Genomic DNA, 23338 nt, shown 5'->3' with positions numbered 1-23338 from the left:
CTCAACTCTGTTCTGATCACCCTCTCCAGTCTTGGTGACTTTTTGCTCTCTCCAGAAGCAGTGAATGTTATCGATGTGCTGAGGATTCTTCCAGACTTTTAAGAGATACCATTAGGTATTTACATGTGTATTCACAGAGTCTATATGGCATGGTTTTGTTTCTTTTCACATACATGCTTTCATTCTGTGTCAGTCATTGTGTACTTACCTTTTTTTCTTAATAGAAGTTTATTTAACATATATAAAACCTAGCTTATTCCTTTCTACTGTCGCATGGTATTCAATCCTATGATTATACTACATCTGTTTAGCTTTTTTTTTTTTAAAGATTTTATTTATTTGGAAGAGAGAAAGTGCACGCGTGTGCAAGTGCATGAGCTGGGGGAGGGACAGAGAGAGAAGCAGACTCCCCGCTGAGCAGGAGCCTGATGCGGGACTTGATTCCAGAATCCTGGGATCATGACCTGAGCCCAAGGCAGACACTTAACTGACTGAGCCACCCAGGTGCCCCTGTTTAGCTTTTTTTTGGTAGAGGTTCAGATAGTTTCCAGTTTATCTTTATTACAAACAGTAGTATAGTATTTGTGAACCCTATGATCCTTACGTATGCAATATATGAATGTTTCTCTAAAGGAGAAGTTTTAATAGGTTTATTGAGTATATTAATTTCTTACAGCAGAATTCTTAATGTACGGTTTTAGGAGTTTTGACATAGTTGCGTAAACACTGCCACTATCAAGCTACAGAACATTTAAAAGGAAGACTTTAAAAAGCTATATGCTGGGGCGCCTGGGTGGCTCAGTCGTTAAGCGTCTGCCTTCGGCTCAGGTCATGATCCCAGGGTCCTGGGATCGAGCCCCGCATCGGGCTCCTGCTCTGCGGGGAGCCTGCTTCTCCCTCTCCCGCTCCCTCTGCTTGTGTTCCCTCTTTCTCTGTGTCTCTCTCTGTCAAATAAATAAATAAAATCTTTAAAAAAAAAAAGCTATATGCCAAGACTATTCAATGAAGAAAGAATATTCTTTTCAACAAGTGGTGCTGTCACAACTGGATATCTACAAACAGAAGAATGACGTTAGACCCCTACCTCATACCAAATACAAAATTAATTGAAGATGCATCAAAGACCTAGATGAGTTAAGACCTATAAAACTTCTTTTTTTAAAGAGATTTTACTTATTTATTTGTGTGTGAGAGAGAGAGAGAAAGATGACAAGCAGGGGGGAAGGGTAGAGGGAAAAGCAGACTCCCCACTGAGCAGGGAGCCTGATGCGTGGCTCAATCCCAGGACCCTGGGATCATGACCTGAGCTGAGGGCAGATGCTTAATCAACTGAGCCACCCAGGCACCCCAAGACCTATAAAACTTTTAGGAGAAAACAGGTAAAATCTTTTCGATCCTGGATTAGGTAGTGATTTCTTAGATATGACACCAAAAGCCCAAGCAACAAAAGACAGAATAGGTGAAATTGGTTTCATCAAAATTGAAAACTTTTCTGCTTCAGGGACACTGTCAGGAAGGTCAAAAGACAATGCAGAGAATGGGAGAGAATACTTGTAAACCATATATCTGCTTATATGTATATCCATAATATGTGAGAGTGTACACTTATTTTGATGAGTCCTGAATAATGTATAGAATTATTGAACCCATATTGTACATGGAAACTAACATAACACTGCATGTTAATTATACTTGAATTTTAAAAAAAAAGCCTAATTAAAACATGGGCAAAAGATTTGACTAGATATTTCTCCAAAAAAAGATGGGTAGCTGGTCATTAAGTGCGTGAAAAGATGCTCAGCATCATTCTACATCCAGAAGTGCAAATCAGAATCACAATGAGATACCAGTTCAAACCTGCCTAGGATGGTTATAGTAAAAAAGATACACGGTATCAAGTGTTGGAAAGGGTGGGGAGCAATGGGAACGCTTACACACCACTGATGGCAATGTGAATGGTGCAGCTGCTATGCAAACCAGGTTTTCAGGGCCTCAGAAAGTTAAACATAGAGTTATACCTCTGGACCCAGCAGTGTATACTATATTGAACACATACGTGTTTTGTGAAAACACAGAAACTTGTACAGGAATGTTTATAGCACTGTTGTTCATAATAGGAAGAATGTGGAAACCAAATGTCTGTCTACTGATGAATATATAACCAAATGTGGTATACTTATAAATGGAGTATTATTCAGCCATAAGAATGAAGGACATGTGCTATAATGTGGGGGAAGCTTGACAACAGTATGCTACTCGGAAGAAGCCAGTTACAAAAGGCCACATAGCGTATGAATCAATTTATTTGAAATGTGCAGAATTGATATATCCATAAGGACGGAAAATAGATTAGTGGTTGCCATGGGCAAGGAGGGAAAGAGGGGGCAGTGACTGCTAATGGGCATGGAGTTTCTTTTTGGAGTGGTGAAAATGTTCGGGAACTCAGTTGATGGTTTCCCAACTCTGAATATAGCAAAAACATTGAGTTGTACACCTTAAAAGAGTTCATTTCCCTAAGCCAGCAGTTCCTATTAACATACTTTAAAATTTTTTTTTGTCAATTTAATGGGTGAGAAACGATAAATTCCTTTTGAGATAGGCTTAAAAACAAAAGCAAAATATAACAAGCATCAAGTGTTAATAGTGATTACTGCGATGAGCTCTGATTTTAGAGGATAATGTACTGTTTTTCGTTTTTCTGTATGATTTGAATCTTTTATTCACTTGTCATTTTAATGGAAATAGTAAGACTCTCAAGCTCAAATAACTAAAACCCCCAAATTTAAAATCTGTTCTGGAGCCCCATCACTTATACGAATCGTTACTGCTCCCCATAATTTCGGTCCTATGATGGTAATTCTCAGGTGCTCCAGCCACCCACCCAAGGAGTGTGAAAGCCACGTCTTATTAGCCTCTGAGCCGGTTTGTCTGGAACCACCTACTAGGTGCTTTTCCTCAGCCTCTCCCATGGCGGGAGCTTCACACGGAACATGCGTGTTTGGGATATTTGTACGTAGAAGTAGTAAAATGACAGAATTGTCTGATTTTATACAGAAAACACAAAAGTCTTTCATCCACCTTGTTTTAGCCTCAGTTTTCTCAGAGATCGGGGCTATTTGGCTAGTCTGAACTGGACCTTTATCAGTGAAATATAAAGTGATAATTGGCCCTGAGAATCCAAGGAAAACATCCTTCAGGACCTTTTCCCTTTGTGTCTTTTTTAAAAATTATTTTTCCAATACCTTGATTCTGGAAAATATGATACATGTGTCTTATAAAAAATATTAAACAGTTTTGGGGGAAAAAGACAAGTTGTCATTGCCTAGAGATAGTGTCTGTTTACATAATTTTCTTAGTTCATTCCTAATTGGCATTTAGATTGTTTCTGTAATTTTTTGCTGTTACAAATAACGCTGTGATGAAATCCCTATTATTACGTATTTCTGTAGTTATTCAATAACCTTTTAAGGTAGATGGAGCGAGTTGGATTTCTGGGTCAAATGTTATATGCATTTTATATTTTGATACATATTATCAGATTGTTCTATAAAAAGGTTTGACCAATTACACTTTTTTTTCTTTCTTTGATTTGTTATGTTCTTGCCCTCTCTCAAACACTCTCCTTTTAGGTTTTTGGTATATCGGGCCAATATTTATTGGTGCCTCCCATATCAAGGTCAAAGCTAGATCCTTCCCCTGCAGTGTTTTAAAGCTCAGGTTAAATAACTTACCCAGAGTGAGAGGAGGTTGCTGAGCCAGGGTGTGAGTCCAGGTGTCTTGGACGTCACCTTGAGCAAAGTGGTGAGGTAGGAATATGGACATGGATAAAGGGTGGATTTATGTTAAGCTGTAGAGTGCTTTGGATCCCAGGTTATGGTGGAGAGGTCTTGTCCTTTCAGCAGTCAGCAGCCGCATGAAGGTTTCTGCGCGGGGGATAATGTGCTGAAAGCTATGGTCCAGGCTCTAGGAAACTTGTTTTCTTAGCTCTTGACACGGATTTAAGCAAGGCATTTTAGGCAGACATTCTAAATGAGTGGGTAATCTTGGGGGGACATCAAAGACAGGACATTATTTCTTTCCCCTCCTTTGCCAGGGAATGTGACAACGATGACTAGCCACTGTACTCAGAAGGTGAAATATGGACAACCCTCCCCCCATTTTTTTTAAAGAGAAAAAGCTGTCACAGCTGTTTAGTCTAAAATTAGACCCTCAAGCTGTATGTTGGTTAGCAGGTGTAGGTATGTGATGGGAAACCGGATGTCATTTTGTCCCTCTGCATGGCCTATCGGCTCAGTTCAGAGATGGACTCCAAAAGGGTTCCTTAGGATCTGACTAAACCTTGATCTGTGTTTTTTACCTAGATCCAACTTGGGCTCACCACTGATGTCTCTGCACTGTGGCACCTTCTTGGGCAAGAGTTATGTTATAATTTCACATTCTCTCAAGCATACCAGCTCTGAGGCTGTAAGCTCCTCAATTAGACAATCATGGTTTCTGCTTTCTGAAATCTTACATTCCAAGATAAATTTATTAATTTCTTACTATTTTGTGTTTGCTCCTATTTTTCCCAGGATCCTGGGATCATGACCTGAGCCGGAGGCAGACAATTAACTGACTGAGCCACCCAGGCGCCCCTGGTTCTTTTCCTTAAAATAGATTTTTACTGTACTATGTAGGCATGTAATTGACACAACTTTGATTTGGCTTTAATGATGGATATTTAGTTTATCCAAGCAATTCTAAAAAGATAAGTATTTTCTTGGGCTTTGCTCTTTCACCGTAACTGTATGGATTTTGTGGTCAGTAGGAACTTTTCTGTTATCTTGAAGCAAGGTTTTAGTTATCACCATCAGTGGAGACTTCACTCTATTCATGATGTTGCCGAGCTGGGTTTCTTTTGCATTAGGTTAACAAGATCATTCTCCCATGCTCAGTGTTGAGTATCTTAGTGGCCCGTGTCTTTACCCATCCATGTGGACCAGCTTTTGCTTATTCATTGATGCTTATAAACCTTATTTCTGAGATTTAAAATGTGCAGCCTAGTGGAGTGCAGGTTAATAACCTTGGATGTATTGACCTAACATTTATAAAGTACCAAATAAATTTCTCTGGAATGTAGTGAAAGAAACAAAAGCCAAAATCAAACTTTACACCCAGATTAAATTAATGGGATGAGCAGCTGTTTTTAGTTCAATAAATTTTCATTATAATGAAGTTACATGTATGAATATTCTTCATTCTAATAAGATGTACAGCATTTTTAAAAATTTTTCAATTTCTGGATTAAAACATCCCATGCCTTGAGTCTTCATCTGGTGAATCACAAATATTAAAATATGCATGTTTCGAGGGGCTGATGGTTGGGCATTTTTTTTGTTTGTGTATCCATTTTCTCCTTGCTTTGAAGTCTTTTTTTTTTTTTTTTCTTAAGTAGCAAATTTGACAGTTTGGTGACTTCCTTGTGTTGGGCACCAGCCTTTTTGGTTGACTTTCAAACTTGCTGTCACTGGAATATTAAAATATTCTGGCTTTGTTAATTTTACTTAGGAATTATTTCTAAGTCCCATGTAAGGGGCTTGAGGGTGTAGTTATCAAATAGCCCAGGTAAATACCACTGTATTCATCCCAAAACATGATACCCTGTACTTATATTCAACCTTAATTTCCAGGGCACCAGTGGGTGATCAGACAATTAGCAGAATGCATTGCCAATTGCAGAAAACTGAGCAACAAGGTCTTTTCTGTGTAAATAGGATATCTGGGCAGGAGTCTTATTTTTGGTGCCATAGGACTGCCCTCCAAAAGATAATCATTTGCTTTTTATGTTTGTGTTCATATAATCAGAGTCTTCTCTGTTTTCCCATCCTGCTGTATCCTCAGTATGTAGCACAGTGCTCAGATGCTTACAGAGGGTGCCCTGTGCTGTTTGTTGACCGAATGGCAGATCGTGCTTCTTATGGGCTGAAATGGGGACGAGGGAAGTGAAAAGGGGTGGAATTGGCAGAAGGGGCAAATGCAAACTGGGAAAGTCCAAGATGATTTGGTAGGAAATTCAACGTAGAGGAAATCTTGAAATCACCAGTAATACGGAGACCTTGCTCCTGGTTTTTGCTGCTGGATCACTTATATATGGTTTGACTCTGGGAAAAGGCTAGAAGCTAGCCTGAACTCCCGCATAAAGTAATGTGAAGATTTCCTAAGATAATAAATGGGAATGCTCTATACTTGGAGAGGATAAGGCACCACACGCATGGAAGTTGTTGGAACTAATGGTGAATAAATGCTGTTTTCACTTTAGTGGAGTAAGCTGTTTTATTGAAAATCGTGGTGACAATTGAACGGAAACAGGATGTTCAGTTAGGAGAGCATTCTGTGCCGTATACAAGCAAGAACTTTTGAAATATCTTGGTCAATGCCTGTTGACCTTTTGTTTTCATCTTCCTTGCCCTTTGGTTTGGGTTGTGTATTAGCGCGGGATTCAGGGGCAAGGTTAAACAGGGAGATTTGTTGTGTTGGCTCTAGTTTTGTAGGCCTGGGTTGGCTCTTGGGATTCTTCAGGTGAATCTGTTGAGCACATAGATTTGGGAGCCCCTGATATCTAGTCTGTGTCCTGTGGTCCCAGTGCTGAGCAAACATACTGCTGGCTCTTCTTTGAAACTCCATTTTTCGCCAAGTTCCTGTTAATCTCATAAAGTACGACCAGTTGATAATCTGGCTCTTCAAGCAAACAGTAAACACTTTTTGGCAGAAGCACCCTCCTGAAAAGTTTAACAGAATTCAGTTGAGGGCCCTCTTGAATTTATGTAAGAAAGGAATTTTCAGTGGAAGTAAGGGAGGAAGAAGGGAGACTTCAGTGAGTCTGACTAGTGTCAAAATTGTGGTGCAGTCTCTGATGGATCAGAGATGCTGGTTAAACTTTTTTTTTTTGGTTAGTTTCTTACATCTGTAGTAAGTAAGTATGTTGAGTATTAAAAACTATAATACTTTATCACCATGCATTGATATCATGCAGAACAACCTGACGGTCTTAAGACAACAGACCAGGAATCTGATGCCCATCTGCCTCGTTTAAGGATCTGCCATCTACATCAGGTTGAGAATTGACACCTGGGAGCTTAGGTGTCGTCTTTCCAAGCAAGGATGATATTGGAAATAAGCAAAGAGATGGAAAGTAAAAAAGCCAGGTGGAGTTGAGTTTCCTGGTCTGCATTTACACCTTCATTTTGGGATAGTTCCTGTGCTGGAGGTGGAGACAGCCCCATTTCATATGTCTGACCTCAGGAGGGTTGGAGCATTGAGAGACGTGAGGTGGTAATTCCTGCCTTGTTCTTGATTCTCCCCTCTGCTCTGGGATGACTGACTCCACAGCCTTCTGTCTGAAGATCGGAAAACCTGACCCTTACGTAGTTCTAGTTTGGATGAATCTTACTCCAAATATCCTTTGTTATCATATGTTCAAATAATCTTTCCTCTTTTTTTTCCTACAAGTATTGCCCATTCACCGTAGGATGGTTACAATATGCATATAAGAAAAAAACAGAGTATGTTCATGCCCTCTTCAGGTATGTGCTCTTCCTAGCCAGTGGCCCCAAAGGGAACCCATATTCTGACCTCCATCCTTCTAGATTAATTTTACCGATTGTGGATCTTCGTGTGGAACAGAATCAGCGTATGCACTCTGCTCTATCCATTTTCTTTTGTTAAATATTGTGTCTGGAGCCTCATTTGGGTATATCCGTGCTTGTTGCAGTGCTCTGTAGCATTCCATCCTAGGAGCATCCTGTAGTTGCTACAATTTATTTACTCATTCTGCAGAAAAATTGTTTTTACAAACGTGGACTCATACTGTATATGCAATTCTGACTTTTACATTAATTTAACATTACATTTGGGACTGTCTTTCCTTATTAAATATGTCATTTTAAAATGATTTTCTATGGCTGTTTAGATGTATTCATTGGATAAAATTATTCTAGTGTGTTTTATTAAATGTCCGTAGTGGGCATTTGCATTATTTCTCATTATTGGCTCTTCTAAATAATGGTGTGATGAGTGTCTTTATAGACTGCTCTAAGCCCTCAACTAAGATTATTTGCTTAGGACACATTTTTAGAAGTAGATATATGAGTCTAAGGGTTTGCATGTGTTTGAGGCTCTTACTAGGTTGGGTATTGCTAAACTGGAGCACGCATTTCTTTTTTTTTAAATTTTTTTTATTTTTTAAAGATTTTATTTATTTTTTAGAGAGCGAGCAAGAGAGAAACAGCATGAGAGGGGAGAGGGTCAGAGGGAGAAGCAGGCTCCCCGCCGAGCTGGGAGCCCGATGCGGGACTCGATCCCAGGACCCTGGGATCATGACCTGAGCCGAAGGCAGACTCCTAACCATCTGAGCCACCCAGGCGCCCTGGAGCACGCATTTCTATGCATCTCAGAAACTCCCCGAGGGCATGGCGGTTGGCAGTGTTGTATAGACCTACGTTGGAAATGGGATGAAGAGCAGCTACATAATTTGCAGAGCCCAGTGCAAAATGAAAATACAAAGTCCCTTGTTCAGGTGGTTGAGAATTTGAGGAACAGGGACATCAGATCATTTAACCAGGTGTGTCGCAAACTGTGGTGGCATGTCCTTGAAGCCAGTGCCAAATGGGACGTGTGCCCTGGCGGACCCCATACCCCAAGGCAGGACCCTGAATGGACCAGTTCACAAGCTGTTGTAGATTTTGAAACTTTGCCCACCACTCAGGATGTCAATAAAGCTTGCCCTAAATAGACATTTTTTCTAGGTAGTAGGATTGGGGGAAGGGATATGGGATCAGAGGTTAACTGTGTGGATTTAAATAGTAGCCCTGTCACTTAATTTTGTGAGACCTTAGCAAATTTGCCTCTTTGAACCTCAGTTTTTTAATCTGTAAAATGGGGTTAATATTACTTCATAAGATTGTTGTGAGAATTAAATGTGTGTATACAAAGGACTTAACACAATACCATGGTAGGCTATCTGGGGTACCTGGGTGGCTCAGTTGGTTAAGCATCTCACCGTTGATCTCAGCTCAGGTCTTGATCTCAGGGTCGTGAGTTCAAGCCCTGTGATGGGTTCCACACTGGGTGTGGAGCCTACTTAACAAAAAAAGTGTTATCTATTGTACTTGATTATCAGTTCTTTTTTTTTTTTCAAAGATTTTATTTATTCATGAGAGACAGAGAGAGAGGCAGAGGCAGAGGGAGAAGTAGACTCCCCGCTGAGCAGGGAGCCCGATGCGGGACTCGATCCCAGGACCCTGGGATCATGACCTGAGCCAAAGGCAGTTGCTTAACTGACTGGGCCACCCAGGCACCCTGATTATCAGTTCGTAAGCACCATGTTTTAAGAGACTGAGCCACCTTGGCCTATAATATATACCTGCGCTAGGCTGTTGGGCTCCTGAGATTCCCCCACTTGATAATTCCTTAGCATTACGGAATTCCCTGCTGCAGCTCACTATTAATAATTTAGGACTTGTTAGAGGAGAGCAGCTCAGAGGGGGAGGGCCCCAGCAGTGGGGGCTAGAGAAGCTAGTGGGGTGTTTTGTTTTCCATGGCTGTCGTGCAGAGTGTGCGAGTGCAATGTATGATAGCAGGGTGAGGAGGAGCCTGGTGAGATGGGAGGGCTCTGGAGCTCCCAGGGCTTTGAATGCCAGGACAGGTGGGGAGGGTTTCATTGCCAAGTGGTTTAGGTTGGTTGAGGGTCACCTAGAATTTACTGAGGTACAAAGGTTTGGGAGTTGATGAGAGTTGGATTTGTGCTATGAGCATTTAACTTCTCAGACACAGTGTTTGTCTTTGTGTAAATGGTAATCCTAATGGTGGGAGTAGTAGATGGCATTATTATTAGTGGTAGTAATAGAAGTAGGTTAGTATTATTAACTGTATTGAATGTTTACCCGTATTACCTTGAGTACTTTACACATACTATCTTATTCACCTTTGGAACAACCTGTGTGATAGGTATTATTAATCCTTTTTGACTGAGAAGACTAAACCTCACACAGCATTAGGTACTTGCCTGTGTTGGCAGGTCTCCACTCTGTGTTAGAGATTGAGATGTGAATCCAAGACCTACACCCTTAATCTGTGTTCTCTTTCTCTCTCCCTATGTGTGTGTTTGTGTGTTTGTGTGTGTGTGTGTGTGTGTATGTGTGTTAAGGCTAAGACTGCTTGGCACTTACTGAGAACTCTGTCAGTTGGATTGGTTCTCTGAGGAAGCATTATGATGTGAATGGGTTTGGTAAGATGGCGTGGGCGAGACCACGTATTCTGGTGTGCTGGAATCACGTAGGAGCCCGGCAGTCTCTGCAGCACTGTTAGACCCTGGGACCGGGAGCGGGCAGTCTGACCTGCAGACCCTGCCTTTCTTTTGGGCTATCCCTCTGTGTGGTTACAGGAGAATGCCAGGATCACCATGATTAGAACTGAGATGTCATCCCAACAGGAATATCTGTGGAAACTTTTTCCCCCCTCAGAGACACTTTAATTAAATTCCCATCATGAAAACAATTAGGCAAGATTTGCCATACCTAACCAGTCAATAATTCAAGGACAGGATCTCATTAAGAGCTTTTGCTTTCCCGGAAACTGCCGTTTTGAGGATTCAGACCTAGTGGCTGCGTGCTCTGGGAATTAATTCATCTATATTCCCCTGAGCTTTTTTATTTTCCCAAATCCAGAAGGAAACGCATTTTTAAATGACCTAAAAGCAGGAGACTGATTGTATAAACTGGCATTCACTTTCACAACGATGTTCCTAGGTTTGAGGTGTGCATTCTCTGTCACGATTCCATTGTGTTCTGTGTTGAATGATGCCTGCCTGGGGACAGAGCAAGAGATGTGACTCTGATACAGGCACCACCATGTGTGAGCCTCCTCTTCTATCATCATTTTCCAGATACTCTGGTGCCTTATCTTTGAGCCAAGTGGACGCTGCCCCCTACTGACCTTAGCAGGTAGAAATCTCGAGATACTTAGTTCAACTGCCCTGACAAAAGTATTGAGATGTACTATAAATTCTCTCATTCTTTTGCTTCCTTCTCTTCTCTCCCTTCTTTCCTTCTCTTCATGCTTTTGTTCCTAATGCATTATTGATTTGTCTACCATGTGCTAGCCATTGCAATTGGCATTGAAGCAGTAAAGAAAAAAAACCCTACAGGTACAACAATTTAGAAGAACATTTGACATCATCTACTGATGTTGAAACTGCACGTGTCCTGGTGACCCAGACATTCAACTAATCTATATGTTAGAGACACTTTTGGACCTACGTCCCTGGATACATTATAATATGTTCATCTTCACTAGAATGGATAAATAATTTGGAGTATTTTCAAACAATGGAACACTATGCGCCAGTGAAAACGAACGGACAAGTTACATGCAGCAGTATGGACGAATCTCAACTGAGCATTCAGGGTTTATTCTCTGCGACTTTGTAAGCAGTCTATGACAAGATGAGCAGGTGCTTAGGAAACTGACTTCGGGCAGCGTGGATTATAGAGGACACACGCTGCAGACCAGGATCCCACTGAGAGGCAGCTGTGGTCCTAGAAAGGGAAAATTGCTATGCTAACCCCAAGCATTGGCCGTAGCAGTGGCAGGGAGGAGAATGACATGGGCTGTGGAGGGGCCGTTAGAAGTAAAATAAACACTGTCTGGTGACTGATTGAATGTTTGGGTTGATTAGGAAGGGAATAATAGAACATGTTGCTGAGGTCTCTAATATCATAGACTAGGAGGGTGGCTGTGTCGTTAACTGACACAGGAGCAGGGCTGGGGTTTTGAAACAGTAGATAACGAATCTACATCCACCAAACTATATGACCCTGGGCAAGCTACTTAACTTCTTTTTACCACCATTTCCTCATGTGTAAAAGAGAGAAAATGTGTTAAGAGTAACAACCTCAGAAGATAATACAGTGTCTGATACATAATACACACTGTTGCTACAGAGTTTTTGAAGAGTAAAAGTGACCCTGGGTAGGTAACATCATAAATGTGATCAGTCCTTCCTTTAGGCTTCACAGAGATAAAAGGTAGATGTAGGAAAACTCAAATCATCTTTATGTCTCTTGAGTGAAACATCAAACACTTCAAGCTTGAGGGCAGTAGAAAGTCTTAGGACAAAAGGCACAAAAAACAGAGGTTACATAGTGTGGGGAAAGGAAAGCCAAGAGTTGATTTAATGAGATTTTAAGTGAATGGTAAGTCAGAGGTAGCATGTACCTTTACTGAGAATGGTTCTTGGGAGCACAGAGCCTTTTGAAGAGTAACTTTTTATTTATATAGAAATGATCCTTAGGTCCTTATTGTTATTAGTTTTGGTGATTACCAAGTAATACATATTATAGAAAATCAGTAAAAGGCAGAAGATGAAAAAATAACACCTATAATTCTAACATCCAGAGATTCTTTTCATATTGCAGCTCTGTCCATTCATCTTTCCATCCATCAGTCCATCTTTTCTTTCTTGCTTCTTTTTTTTAAGAGCTGAAATTAAACTGTATATTGTTGTGTAACCTGCTATGTTTTGCGAAGGAACTTAAAGAAGGGTTATCTAGCATGAGGGATTTAGGTTGGCTATGTGTAGTAAGAAGAAAATGTCTGATGTGCTTTGTCAATGAATTATTGAGGGAAAGTGCAACATTTTCTTCTCTAGCAGTCTTAAAATATACTAGGATAAACTCATTTCAATGATGGTGAGGGTATGACCCCACTTTACTGCCCTGTTATTCTCTGATATGTGGGCAAGGCATGAGAGTGCTTTCCTGAGCACTTACGTCTCCTAAAAGTAGCAGAAAGAAATATTGGTTAGAATATGATGCAATAGAGACTTTTATTAATCCCTCACCTACACTTGCCTTGAGGACTGAAGAGTTTATCTCTCCCAAGAGTGTAAGACTGCTCAACTTTTCATTTTTAAATATTAAAATCATTGTAAAATTCTACTCTGACTAATCTGGAATAAAGACAGGAAAGATTAGTGTCACTTTACATGAACAAATCATTTTAAATAGGCTTAAATCTAAGAGGTAGAAGCTGCTTTGCCTAGACTGACTATTTGCTTAGACTATTTATGTCAGATTGGCTAGGATAACTCTGTGTGTGTGTGTGTGTGTGTGTGTGAGAGAGAGAGAGAGAGAGGCTTCCTTTTATGGAATGCATGATTGGCGTATAGAGGCTACTGCTACTAGAGAATTAGAAGGTCTAATAAGAGTTATGATAACTATTTTTTACCAGAATCACAGCTTTTTGGATCTATATTTTTCTCAGAGTATCGTTCTTAGTGTGAGCAAGTGTGCTCATATATAGATATATAGATATATAGATATAGATATGCACACACACGTCCAAATACACATACAGGAGACATGGCTCCCATCTCTTTTCCATAGAGATAGAAGATAGAAGAGAGTAGAGGAAATACTTCCTTTGTTGAATATTTTTGGTTGTAAAGAAATGTAATATTAATGTATTTATTCATATAACAAATGCTTACTGAACTCACTGAATGTGGGTACTTTGTTGCAAATGGGGAATAAGAGATGGTCTAAAAACATTAAAGAGTGGCACTGAGCTATTTAGTCAGTGGTGCATATGTAACTGTTCATCTCTACCTGTTACTTGGTGGCCTCAGAGGGGGAGTCCTTGCTGCCTGCAGGATAAAGTCTAAACTCCTCAGCATGAGAAGACCATTTGCAATCTGGTCTCCCTTTGTCCTTAAGAGTCCTCTCCTAATATCTCCTGTGCCCACCTTATGCTCTGGTCATTCCTATGAACAGAATTTATTAAGCTCCTTACTAAGTACTGGGTATTTTCAGATAACTTGTGGCTTCTCAGACATTCTCTGTTTCTTCATGTTCTCTTGCCTGGGGCCTTGTGGTTTTCCTTATTGGAATGCCCTGGCTCTATTAGCCGGCATGACACTCAACCACTTGCCTATTTGTCCTTCCCACTAGTCAGTGGGATCCTGGAGGCCAGAGACTTTCTCCTCTGTGGATCTCTAGCCCTGAGTAAGGCGCTTAGTGTACAGTAGCTGGTTAGCATGTGGAACACGTGAATTAACAAGGCAAGTTTAAATGTAATCCAAATTTATCCCTCATTTTTTATTTATCTGGGAAAGTCTTAATTTCTCCTTTATTTTTGAAGGATAGTTTTGTCAAATAGGTATTCTTGGTTTGTAGTGTTTAGTGTTTTTTTTTCCCCCTCCCTTCAGTACTTTGAATATTTGAATATATTATTCTACTCTGGCCTATGAAGTTTCTCTGAAAATCATTGGACCTCCCTTGTATGTGATAAATTGCTTTTTTCTTGCTGATTTCAAGATTCTTGCTTGATGGTTTGATTATAATGTGTCTTGATGTAGGTCTCTTTAGATTTATCATTTTTGGTATTCATTGAGCTTCTTGAATTTGGATGTCCATTTACTTTCTCAGATTTGGCAAGTTTTTAGCCATTATTTCTTCAAATAGGCTATGCCCCTTTCTCTCCTTTGCTTCTGGCACTCCCATAATGTGTACAATTGATCCATTTGGTGATGTCCCTTAAGTCCCTTAGGCTGTCTCACTTTTCTTTCTTTTTTCTTTTTGCTCCTCTTAACTCTGTAATTTCACATGATTTGTGTTCAAGTTTGCTGATTCTTCTGCTTGTTTAAGTTTGCTGTTGAATCCCTCTAGGACATTTTTCAATTCAATTGTATACTTCACCTTCTGATTTTTTTTTTATAGTTACTATTTGTTGATATTCTCATTTTGTTCATGCATCATTTTCCTGATTTTGTTTCATTGTCTCTCTGTTTTCTTTTTTAGTTTACTGGAGTTTTTTTTTAAATTTTTATTTATTTATTAGAGGGAGAGAGAGAACACAAGCAGGGGGAGCGGCAGGCAGAAGGAGAGGGAGAAGCAGACTCCCCACTGAACAGAGAGCCTGATGCAGGGCTTGATCCCAGGACCCTGGGTTCACGTCCTGAGCCTAAGGCAGATGCTTAACCAACTGAGCCTCTCAAGCACCCCTTTACTGAGCACTTTTAAGATGATCATTTTGAATTATTTGTCAGATAAGTCATAGATCTCTATTTCTTTAGGCTTGGTTTCCAGAGATTTATTTTGCTCCTTTGGGTGAGCCATGTTTCTTTGTACACTTCATGATCTTTTGTTGAAACTCAAGCCTTTGAAAAAAACAGCCATCTCCCCTAGTCTTAATGGACTGGTTTCATGCAGAGGAAGACCTTTACTAATCAGCCTGGGTAGAGATTCTGGGGTTCTTTCTTATTTATTTATTTATTTATTTATTTATTTATTTGATAGAGATAGAGAGAGGGAGAGCACAAGCAGGGGGAGTGGCAGGCAGAGGGAGAGGAAGAGGCAGGCTCCCCGCTGAGGAAGGAACCCAACGTGGGGCTCGATCCCAGGACTCTGGGATTATGACCTGAGCTGAAGGCAGTCGCTTAACTGACTGAGCCATTCAGGCGCCCTGAGATTCTGGGGTTCTTTCAAACCTTTTCTGGTGATGATTCTTCTGTAGGTTTGTGTGTGAAATTTTCTAGTTAAAGAGGTCTGCCCCTGTTCTCAAGTTGCCGTGATCTCTTGGGCAGCCCCCTTGTAAAGCCAGAATATTGGATATTCCATTCTTCTCTTTGCCTCCTGGGGGAGAAGCTAGAAGTGGGGAGTTTTTCCCCAATTGCACTGAGCTTTGCTCGGTGGATGGGAGCTAAGATGGGTAAGTGCAGCAAACTTTCTTTCCCACTTTGATGTGGCTTCTCTTGACTTTGGACTCACCTGGGGTGCTGCAAACTCTTAACTGGTTTCTGGAGTTCCCCCAAAGGCAAGTTGGTCCATGTACTGTTGACTTGGAATCCCCATGGGAGAGTGAGGATCTGGAGGTTTCTATTCTGCCATCTTTCGACATTACTCTCAAGTGTTATCTAATCCGGGATGCCTGGGTGGCTCAGTCGGTTGTGTGTCTGCCTTCAGCTCAGGTCATAATCCCAGGGTCCTGGGCTCGAGTCCTTCATTGGGCTCCTTGCTTGGTGGGGAGCCTCCTTCTCCCTCTCCCTCTGCTGCTCCCCCTGCTTGTGCTCTCTCTCTCTCTGACAAATAAATAAATAAAATCTTAAAAAAAAAGTGTTATCTAATCCATTTTATGAAATGGAGATAATTAATATTGGTAGAACTTTATTTTTTTAAAGATTTTATTTACTTATTTGAGAGAGAGAGAGTACGAGCAGGGGTGGGGCAGAGGGAGAAGCAGGCTCCCCGCTGAGCAGGGAACCTGATGTGGGGCTGAATCCCCAGACTCCAGGAACATGATCTGAGCTGATGGCAGATGCTTAACTGACTGAACCACCCAGGCGCCCCTCTTGGTAGAACTTTAAATAGCATAGTGGCACATCTAATCTCACCACCCTCTCCAGTCAAAGATTAAAGAAGTCATCCCAGGCTTCTGGCTTTCCAGTCTGTCTCTACTGCCTGTCTCTCTGTGGTCATAATGGCTAACATTTAATGAATGCTCATTGTTTCTCAAGAATAGTTCATGTTCCCATTATGTGTATTAACTGATTTACTTCTCACAGTAGTTGTGAAAGGATGATACTATGATTATTCTCATTTTGCCCATGAGGAAACTGATGGCTTAGTAATCTAACCAAAGTTATACATCTGATAATTATCTCAGACTCAATTTTAAGAAGCCATTTTGCTGCATGAAATGAGTATATATATATATATGTTTTATTTTAATTGGAATCAGTTAAGTTTATTTTGTTGTGGGTCAAGTAGAACAACACTTTAGAGTACAGACCTCTTGACTGTCACACTTTTATCATGGAATTATGTCTTAGGTGTGACTAGAAATCCTTTATTCTGCAGTTGCTATAATTAGACTAATACAGCTATATATTTTCTTTTTTTCCCTGAGTTTTATTGAGCTATAACTGACATATAGTGTAAGTTTAAAGTATACAACATAATTTTATATGTTTGTATTACAAAATGATTACTGTAATAAGGTTAGTTAACACATCCATCACCTCTCATAGTTAAAAATATTTGTGTGGAGAACTTTTAAAATTTACTCTTTAACAACGTAATCTGAATAAAATAATTGTATATATAAATTCTAAGTCTCTTTTTAACAAAACTTTTGTTGTAATAGGCACTTATTGCGTTGTTATGGACATTGTTTTGTGTTGATCGTAAATGGTAACTATGCTGTTGGAAATCTGTAGTTAAATATCCAAATGTAGAATGACATCAAAGTTGCATTTTTTTGTTTTTTGTTTTTTGTTTTACAGGACAGAGTTCATTCAGAGAGGCAGGATTTCAATCACAGGGGCTGGCTTTCTCAACTACATTTTGGAAACTTTTGCCAGCACGTTCTTAAGACAGGGTGCCCAGAAGGTAAGCTTGTTTCTGCTTTGAACCAACATTCATTTTAAGAAACCATGGAGATTACCATTGGGTTATTGAATAAGGCTCATGAGCAGACATCATGAAAAAAAAATACAGTTAATAAGCAAAAATAAATAGATGCAAAAATAATTGTTTGCTAATTATTACATACATTTAAATCAGAGTAAAACTTAAGTACCATTTGTGACCCATTAAATTAAAAAAATGACAGTGAAGAATATGTAATAATATGGGAAATGCTTAGAGTCTAAGTAAGAGATATAATCAGAATGAATAATTATATTTTCAGTATATACAGAATGATGACAACTATTTCCTTAAAAAAAGGTAATAGCTAATATTTATTGAGCACTTACTTGTACCACTCAATGTAAAAAGAATTTTTTATTTATCATCTCATTTAATCCTCAAACCTTTGAAGTAACTATTTTTATGAGCTCCTGGTGGTCAATTCTTATGGTTTTCAAACTCCATACTTGTGGGAGCTCAGGCTTCCATGAAGGTGTTTCAGAGGCCACATTACGGTTCTAAGGTCTGTACCCTGTTTTAAGTAGTACTATCCTATTTTTACATCTGTCTTTATGTAGAGCTGTATATGTGCTATTTTCTTGCCTTCATAGCATTATTTTCAAAACTTCTTTAGGGTAAAGTCTGTTCCTTTTGCATGATTATATACTTATTACAGGTGTTTTGCAGTATTGGCAAATTCATTTTTATTAACTTGCTTTATTTATAATATTTTACTTTTTAATTATTGTTGTTATTAATTGTAATGAGGAGCATAATCACTTACTTCCACGATTTACTCGGGACTAATGCTATGCATATGTTACCTTGTTTTGTTTTGTAGAATACTAGGTTTAATGGCTATTAATCGTGGAACAATAGGTTTAATAGTAGGTTTAATGGCTGGTCTGAAGGAATATTGTTATGACTCCAGAGATTTTCTGGGTAACGAACCTTTGTTCTCCCTTTGCAGATCTAGGTTCAGGAATGAACCTGGACCACGATGTGTTAGTCTGGGAGGCTGAGGGTGATGAGTGTTTGATCCTGTACCGTACTCCATAAACATACTGTCAGGGTTAATGTGTTCCTGGCCTAGAGGTGCATAGACCGGCCCAGCCTGTTTAAGCTGGGTGTGAAGTGGGTAGCTGAGCTTCTGGAAGGTCTGATGTGACCTTTACACAGACATGACTGCAGGTTGTTCTGCTCTATTGCAAAGTATGCATGTGTAAAAACTCAAATGTTCTGCAAAACTGATGGGGCTAAAAGTAATGGGGCTGATGAGAAGAATAATTTCATTGCTATATCCCTGAGAGAGTTTTCTTGTACATTCTTTTAATCAAGATCGACAAGCTTTTTCAAACTTTTTCATATTTTAGATGGTAAATATGTTAGGCTTTGTGGGCCAAAAGGCAAACTGGAGATATTATGTTGGTACTTTATAACGAGAGAAATAACTTTCCATAAATTTTGTATTGACAAAATAAAAATATAATAATAATTGAATTTTATTTGTAGTACAGTTCTTCTAATCAGAAAAATGGGATTCTGTTTTGTGGGGGAACGTAACAGTTAGCTAAATTGTGACTCAAAGTTAGTGTTCCCTACCATCAGTTGCAAATATTCGTTTGTAAAAACCATTCTTATCTTGTGGACCATACAAACACAGGTGGTGGACTGGATTTGGCCCGTGGGCTACGTAGTTTGCCAACCCCCGCTTTAGATACATGAATATTCTTTTTTAAAATCTTTTATTTTATTTTTTTAAAGATTTTATTTATTTGAGAGAGAGAGAGAGAGAGAGAGCACAAGAGGGGGGAGCGAGAGAGGGAGAAGCAGACTCCCCGCTGAGCAGGGAGCCCGATGCGGGACTCGATCCCGGGACTCCAGGATCAGGACCTGAGCCGACGGCAGTCTCACTAAACCAACTGAGCCACCCAGGCGCCCCTAGATACATGAATATTCTTTGATTAATTCAGGTGGGTGTATATTTGACCTGTCCATCAATCTGAACCTACCAATGACTTTTAACCATACACAGGTATGTATATTCTGATCCTGTGAGATAACATAAAGTAGACACTCTTAGTCCCATTGTATTAATGAGAAATGTCTTGAAGGAGTAAGTGCATCTGATATGTGGGTGGCTGCTAGCCTGCCTTCCTTTTTCTGACACATACATGCTGAGCATGTGCTTTGTGTTAGGCACTGCGTTAAGCATAGGGTAGATGGATTTACTCAAGGTCATGGGACTAGCAGAGTGGAGTCTGGACTCACATCCCCATCTTTTACAACGAGTCTTACTCCGTGCCCCTTTACTGCCAAGTTATGTTCTGATGAATGAAGCAGCATGTTTGCCTCCTTAGCACCATGCTGTGTATTAGATGCATTTATGTTGTGGTCTTACTCCTTCTGTAGTTATTACGACTCTTTGGTTGCAAGTAACAGAAACTACTTTAGGCTAGCTCACTATAAGGGTACAAGGGTGGTGAGGCGGGCAGCCTTCAGAATGGTCTGCCCTGGGACGGAGAGCTGCCAGGAACCCATAGTATTCCTTCTTTAGCACTTGTCCGTAAGAGTATGCATCTGTTTTATTCTCTTTCTCTGCTCCACAGACTGTAGAATATGATGTGGGCCTCCGTAGTCCAGGTGTGTATGTTATACAGAGTTCTGGCCAACAAAGAGGCTGTCTGCTTATTTCATTGATTTCCAAATTCTTTGGGAGGGACTCTTGTCCTTTCATGGGTCAAGCATGGCCAGGTGGGTGGAAGTCAAGTTTTACGAATAAGGCTCAACTTGGGCTGTGAGTTTGTGGGTCAGGGTCGGGATGTCACGTCCCAGGGAAAGGGGTGGTGGGATGTGCCAACATTCCCAAAGGCTTCTGGCATGGTCTCACAGTAGATTCTGTGTTCTTGATGGCAGAGAGGGGGTTTTATATTTTTATTATTTTATTTTTTTTTAAGATTTTATTTATTTATTTGACAGAGAGAGACAGCGAGAGAGGGAACACAAGCAGGGGGAGCGGGAGAGGGAGAAGCAGGCTCCCCGAGGAGCAGGGAGCCTGATGCAGGGCTCGATCCCGGTACCCTGGGATCATGACCTGAGCTGAAGGCAGACGCTTAACGACTGAGCCATCCAGGCACCCCGAGAGGGGGTTTTATTAATCTTAATCCCAATTCCCCTCAACCCAGAGTAGCTTGGGCAGTGCTCCTACATTTATGTGGAAATGAGTAGAAAGGATATAGAATGCACAGCTACATCTCAGTTGGTTTCTGATGAATATGATCTGGAAATCATCAAGTGACTTCAAATTTTTCTAAAGTGAGGAACCCAACTAATTCCTCTTTTTTTCTCACTTCTGCTCAGAAGTAAGAATATGCTTTTCTTGCTAGGTTTTGCCTTTTCTGACTTTCCTCTTTTTTTTTTTTTTTTTTCCCCAGAGGCTTAGTTTAATGAGTTAGCTTTTCAATTTTAGGAGCCACTTGTGCTAAATTGTCTTTTACCTTTTATCCAAGTGCTGATGTTTTCCGGTATCAGCCTGACTTCGTGATAAACCTTCACAGCTGAGCCTGCATAAATGGCTTTTGTGGAAGTTACCGTGAGAGTGTTTTAGGTGACTTTATTTTCACTTTAGGACTTTATCCTTGAGGCTGTTTAGTGATGGTGAAGATGGGATCTGATATCTGTTTTTATCCAGAGAAAGCACGATGAGGCTCTCACAAAGTTTGTATCTCTGTGTTTGTCAGTTAGAAGCTGGCCCTGCGGGCGGGGTGGCTCAGTCATTAAGCATCTGCCTTCGGCTCAGGTCATGATCCCAGGGTCCTGGGATCGAGTCCCACATCGGGCTTCCTGCTGGGAGGGGAGCCTGCTTCTCCCTCTCCCACTCCCCCTGCTTGTGTTCCCTCTCTGACTGTGTCTCTCTCTGTCAAATAAATAAATAAAATCTTTAAAAAAAAAAAAAAAAAAAGAAGCTGGCCCTGGATGCAGGCCCCCAAGGTGAGGTCACTTGTGTTTCTGTGCTTCCAGAGGTTGTGCAACTGCTTTTCTCTCCTCCCTTTACCACTCGAAGGTGACTTGCAGTTCGGGGGCCTTTCTGACACAAATGCTGACTTTTCATATATCACTTGGATCTCACTTTCGTCTTAGAATGGAAGTATGTGGGCAGGTGAATGGGGATTGCCCTCTGGTAGCCAAATCAACAACTATGGTTTTTTTTTTTTTTTTTAAATTATGTTAATCACCATACAACTATGTTTTTGAAATAGAAGCTGTTCTAACTTCTAGCCCACTAAAGCCCCTTGTTTTTGTAATGTGGCACAAATAACTTTATCCCTCTGGATCCTAAATTTAATTGTCTACAAGGTGGGAATTTAATATATTTTTTTAAAGATTTCATTTATTTATTTGAGACAGTGAGCGAGAGAGCAGGAACAGGAACAGAGGGAGAGAGAGAAGCAGACACCCCGCTGAGCAGGGAGCCCGACTTGGGGCTCCATCCTGGGACTCCCAAGATCAGGACCTGAGCCAAAGGCAGACGCTTAACCAACTGAGCCACCCAGGTGCCCCACGAGGTGGGAATTTTAATGCAGTCCCACAAATAGGTGTGAAAACTATATTGAAAGTTTTCAGTAGATTGAAAAACACAGGTTAAATACACAGAAGGTGTTCTTCCTGTTTTCAAGAATTAAAAAAAAATCTAACTCACATGCTTTTTTTTCATACTTTCTTTTTATGGTTACATGTTTGTTTGTTTCTCTTCAAATTCATCTGAACACACAGTAGATTTTCAACTCAGAAGTTTAGTTCTACAAACACTTTGGGTATCCACTATATGCCAGGCACTGCATAGGATGCTGGAGACGCAAGTAGGAAGGAGAATTCACAAGAGTGGAATCTGTGCCTTCTACAGCTTTATTTCACAGGTATCTAAGAGCTTGGAGTGGAAAGCTTGACAGGCAATGAATAAACATCTGCTGATAATGAGAATTTATTGAGCCCCACTTGGTGTCTGGTGCTTAGCACTATGGTCAGTGCTGAGAAGAATATTAAAATAACGACTGTACTTATAAGAGGTTACTAGATGCCAAGCACATTACCTAAATTACTTTTCTTCCTTTTTTTAAAGATTTATTTACTTATTTGAGAGAGAGAAGGAGAGAGAGAAAATGAAGGGGCAGAGGGAGAGAGAGAACCGAAGCAGACTCCCTGCTGAGCCTGATGCGCGGCTCCATCCCAGGACGCTGAGATCATGACCTGAACCAAAGTCAAGAGTCAGACATTTTAACCAACTGCGACACCCAGGGCCCCCCCCCCCAATTACTTTTCTAAACAACTCTGTGACACAGGAACTCTTATTCCTATATTATGCATCGGGAACCTGAGGTCCCAAGCGATAAAGCAGTTTTCTCAAGGTCACAGAATTAGTGAGTGGTGAACTTGGGATTTGAACCCTAACGTCACTGGCTCCCGCATGTACTGTTAATGAGTATACCCACTGCCACATCCACGCGCTCTGCACTCAAGCCCCCGCATGTGGGGCAGCAGACGTGGTGTGCTTGCGAGAGCCAGAGCAAGGGGATATGGTATTTACAGTAAGGATGGAGGAATGCAGAAGCAAGGAATTCAGCTGCAATGGAAGAACTTGGACTGGACAAGGGGAATGAGGGCTATGATGCTGGTTTTAAATGGCTAGAGAGCGTCCTCCCTTCTGGTCTGAGCCCCTTCCCCCCCCAACTCGTTTTATCCAGACTCTACCTGACCTAAATTCCAGAGTGCCAGGCAGGTTGAGGGTATGTTCAGCTGTTAATGTTATATACTTTTTTTCTGCTTTCCTCTGGACCATGGGTTTGTTTTTGTGCTGTCTTGAAAATATCTTTATATTACAAAAGAAAATTTCAGTG

The 23338-nt window shown here is 40.5% G+C and overlaps 1 protein-coding gene across 2 annotated transcripts in view; it reads left to right on the top strand.

The window, feature by feature from the left end:
- The window catches only part of PRELID2 (PRELI domain containing 2), a 58261-nt gene that overhangs the window by 5594 nt on the left and 29329 nt on the right, over window positions 1-23338 (top strand). For both annotated transcript variants that reach the window (XR_004680905.1, XM_035014386.1), the window contains exon 4: window positions 17318-17423. Coding sequence is in view for 1 of the 2 variants with exons in the window: in XM_035014386.1 (XP_034870277.1) it covers window positions 17318-17423 (106 nt within the window). In the remaining variant the exon portion in view is untranslated. The remainder of the gene's footprint in view (window positions 1-17317; window positions 17424-23338) is intronic.

Source organism: Mirounga leonina, unplaced genomic scaffold, assembly GCF_011800145.1.
Source record: "Mirounga leonina isolate KUSES-001 unplaced genomic scaffold, KU_Mleo_1.0 Mir_168, whole genome shotgun sequence".
NCBI lineage: Eukaryota > Metazoa > Chordata > Mammalia > Carnivora > Phocidae > Mirounga > Mirounga leonina.
The sequence above is the reverse complement of the archived record's forward strand: the minus strand, read 5'-3'. Positions and strand labels throughout refer to the sequence as shown.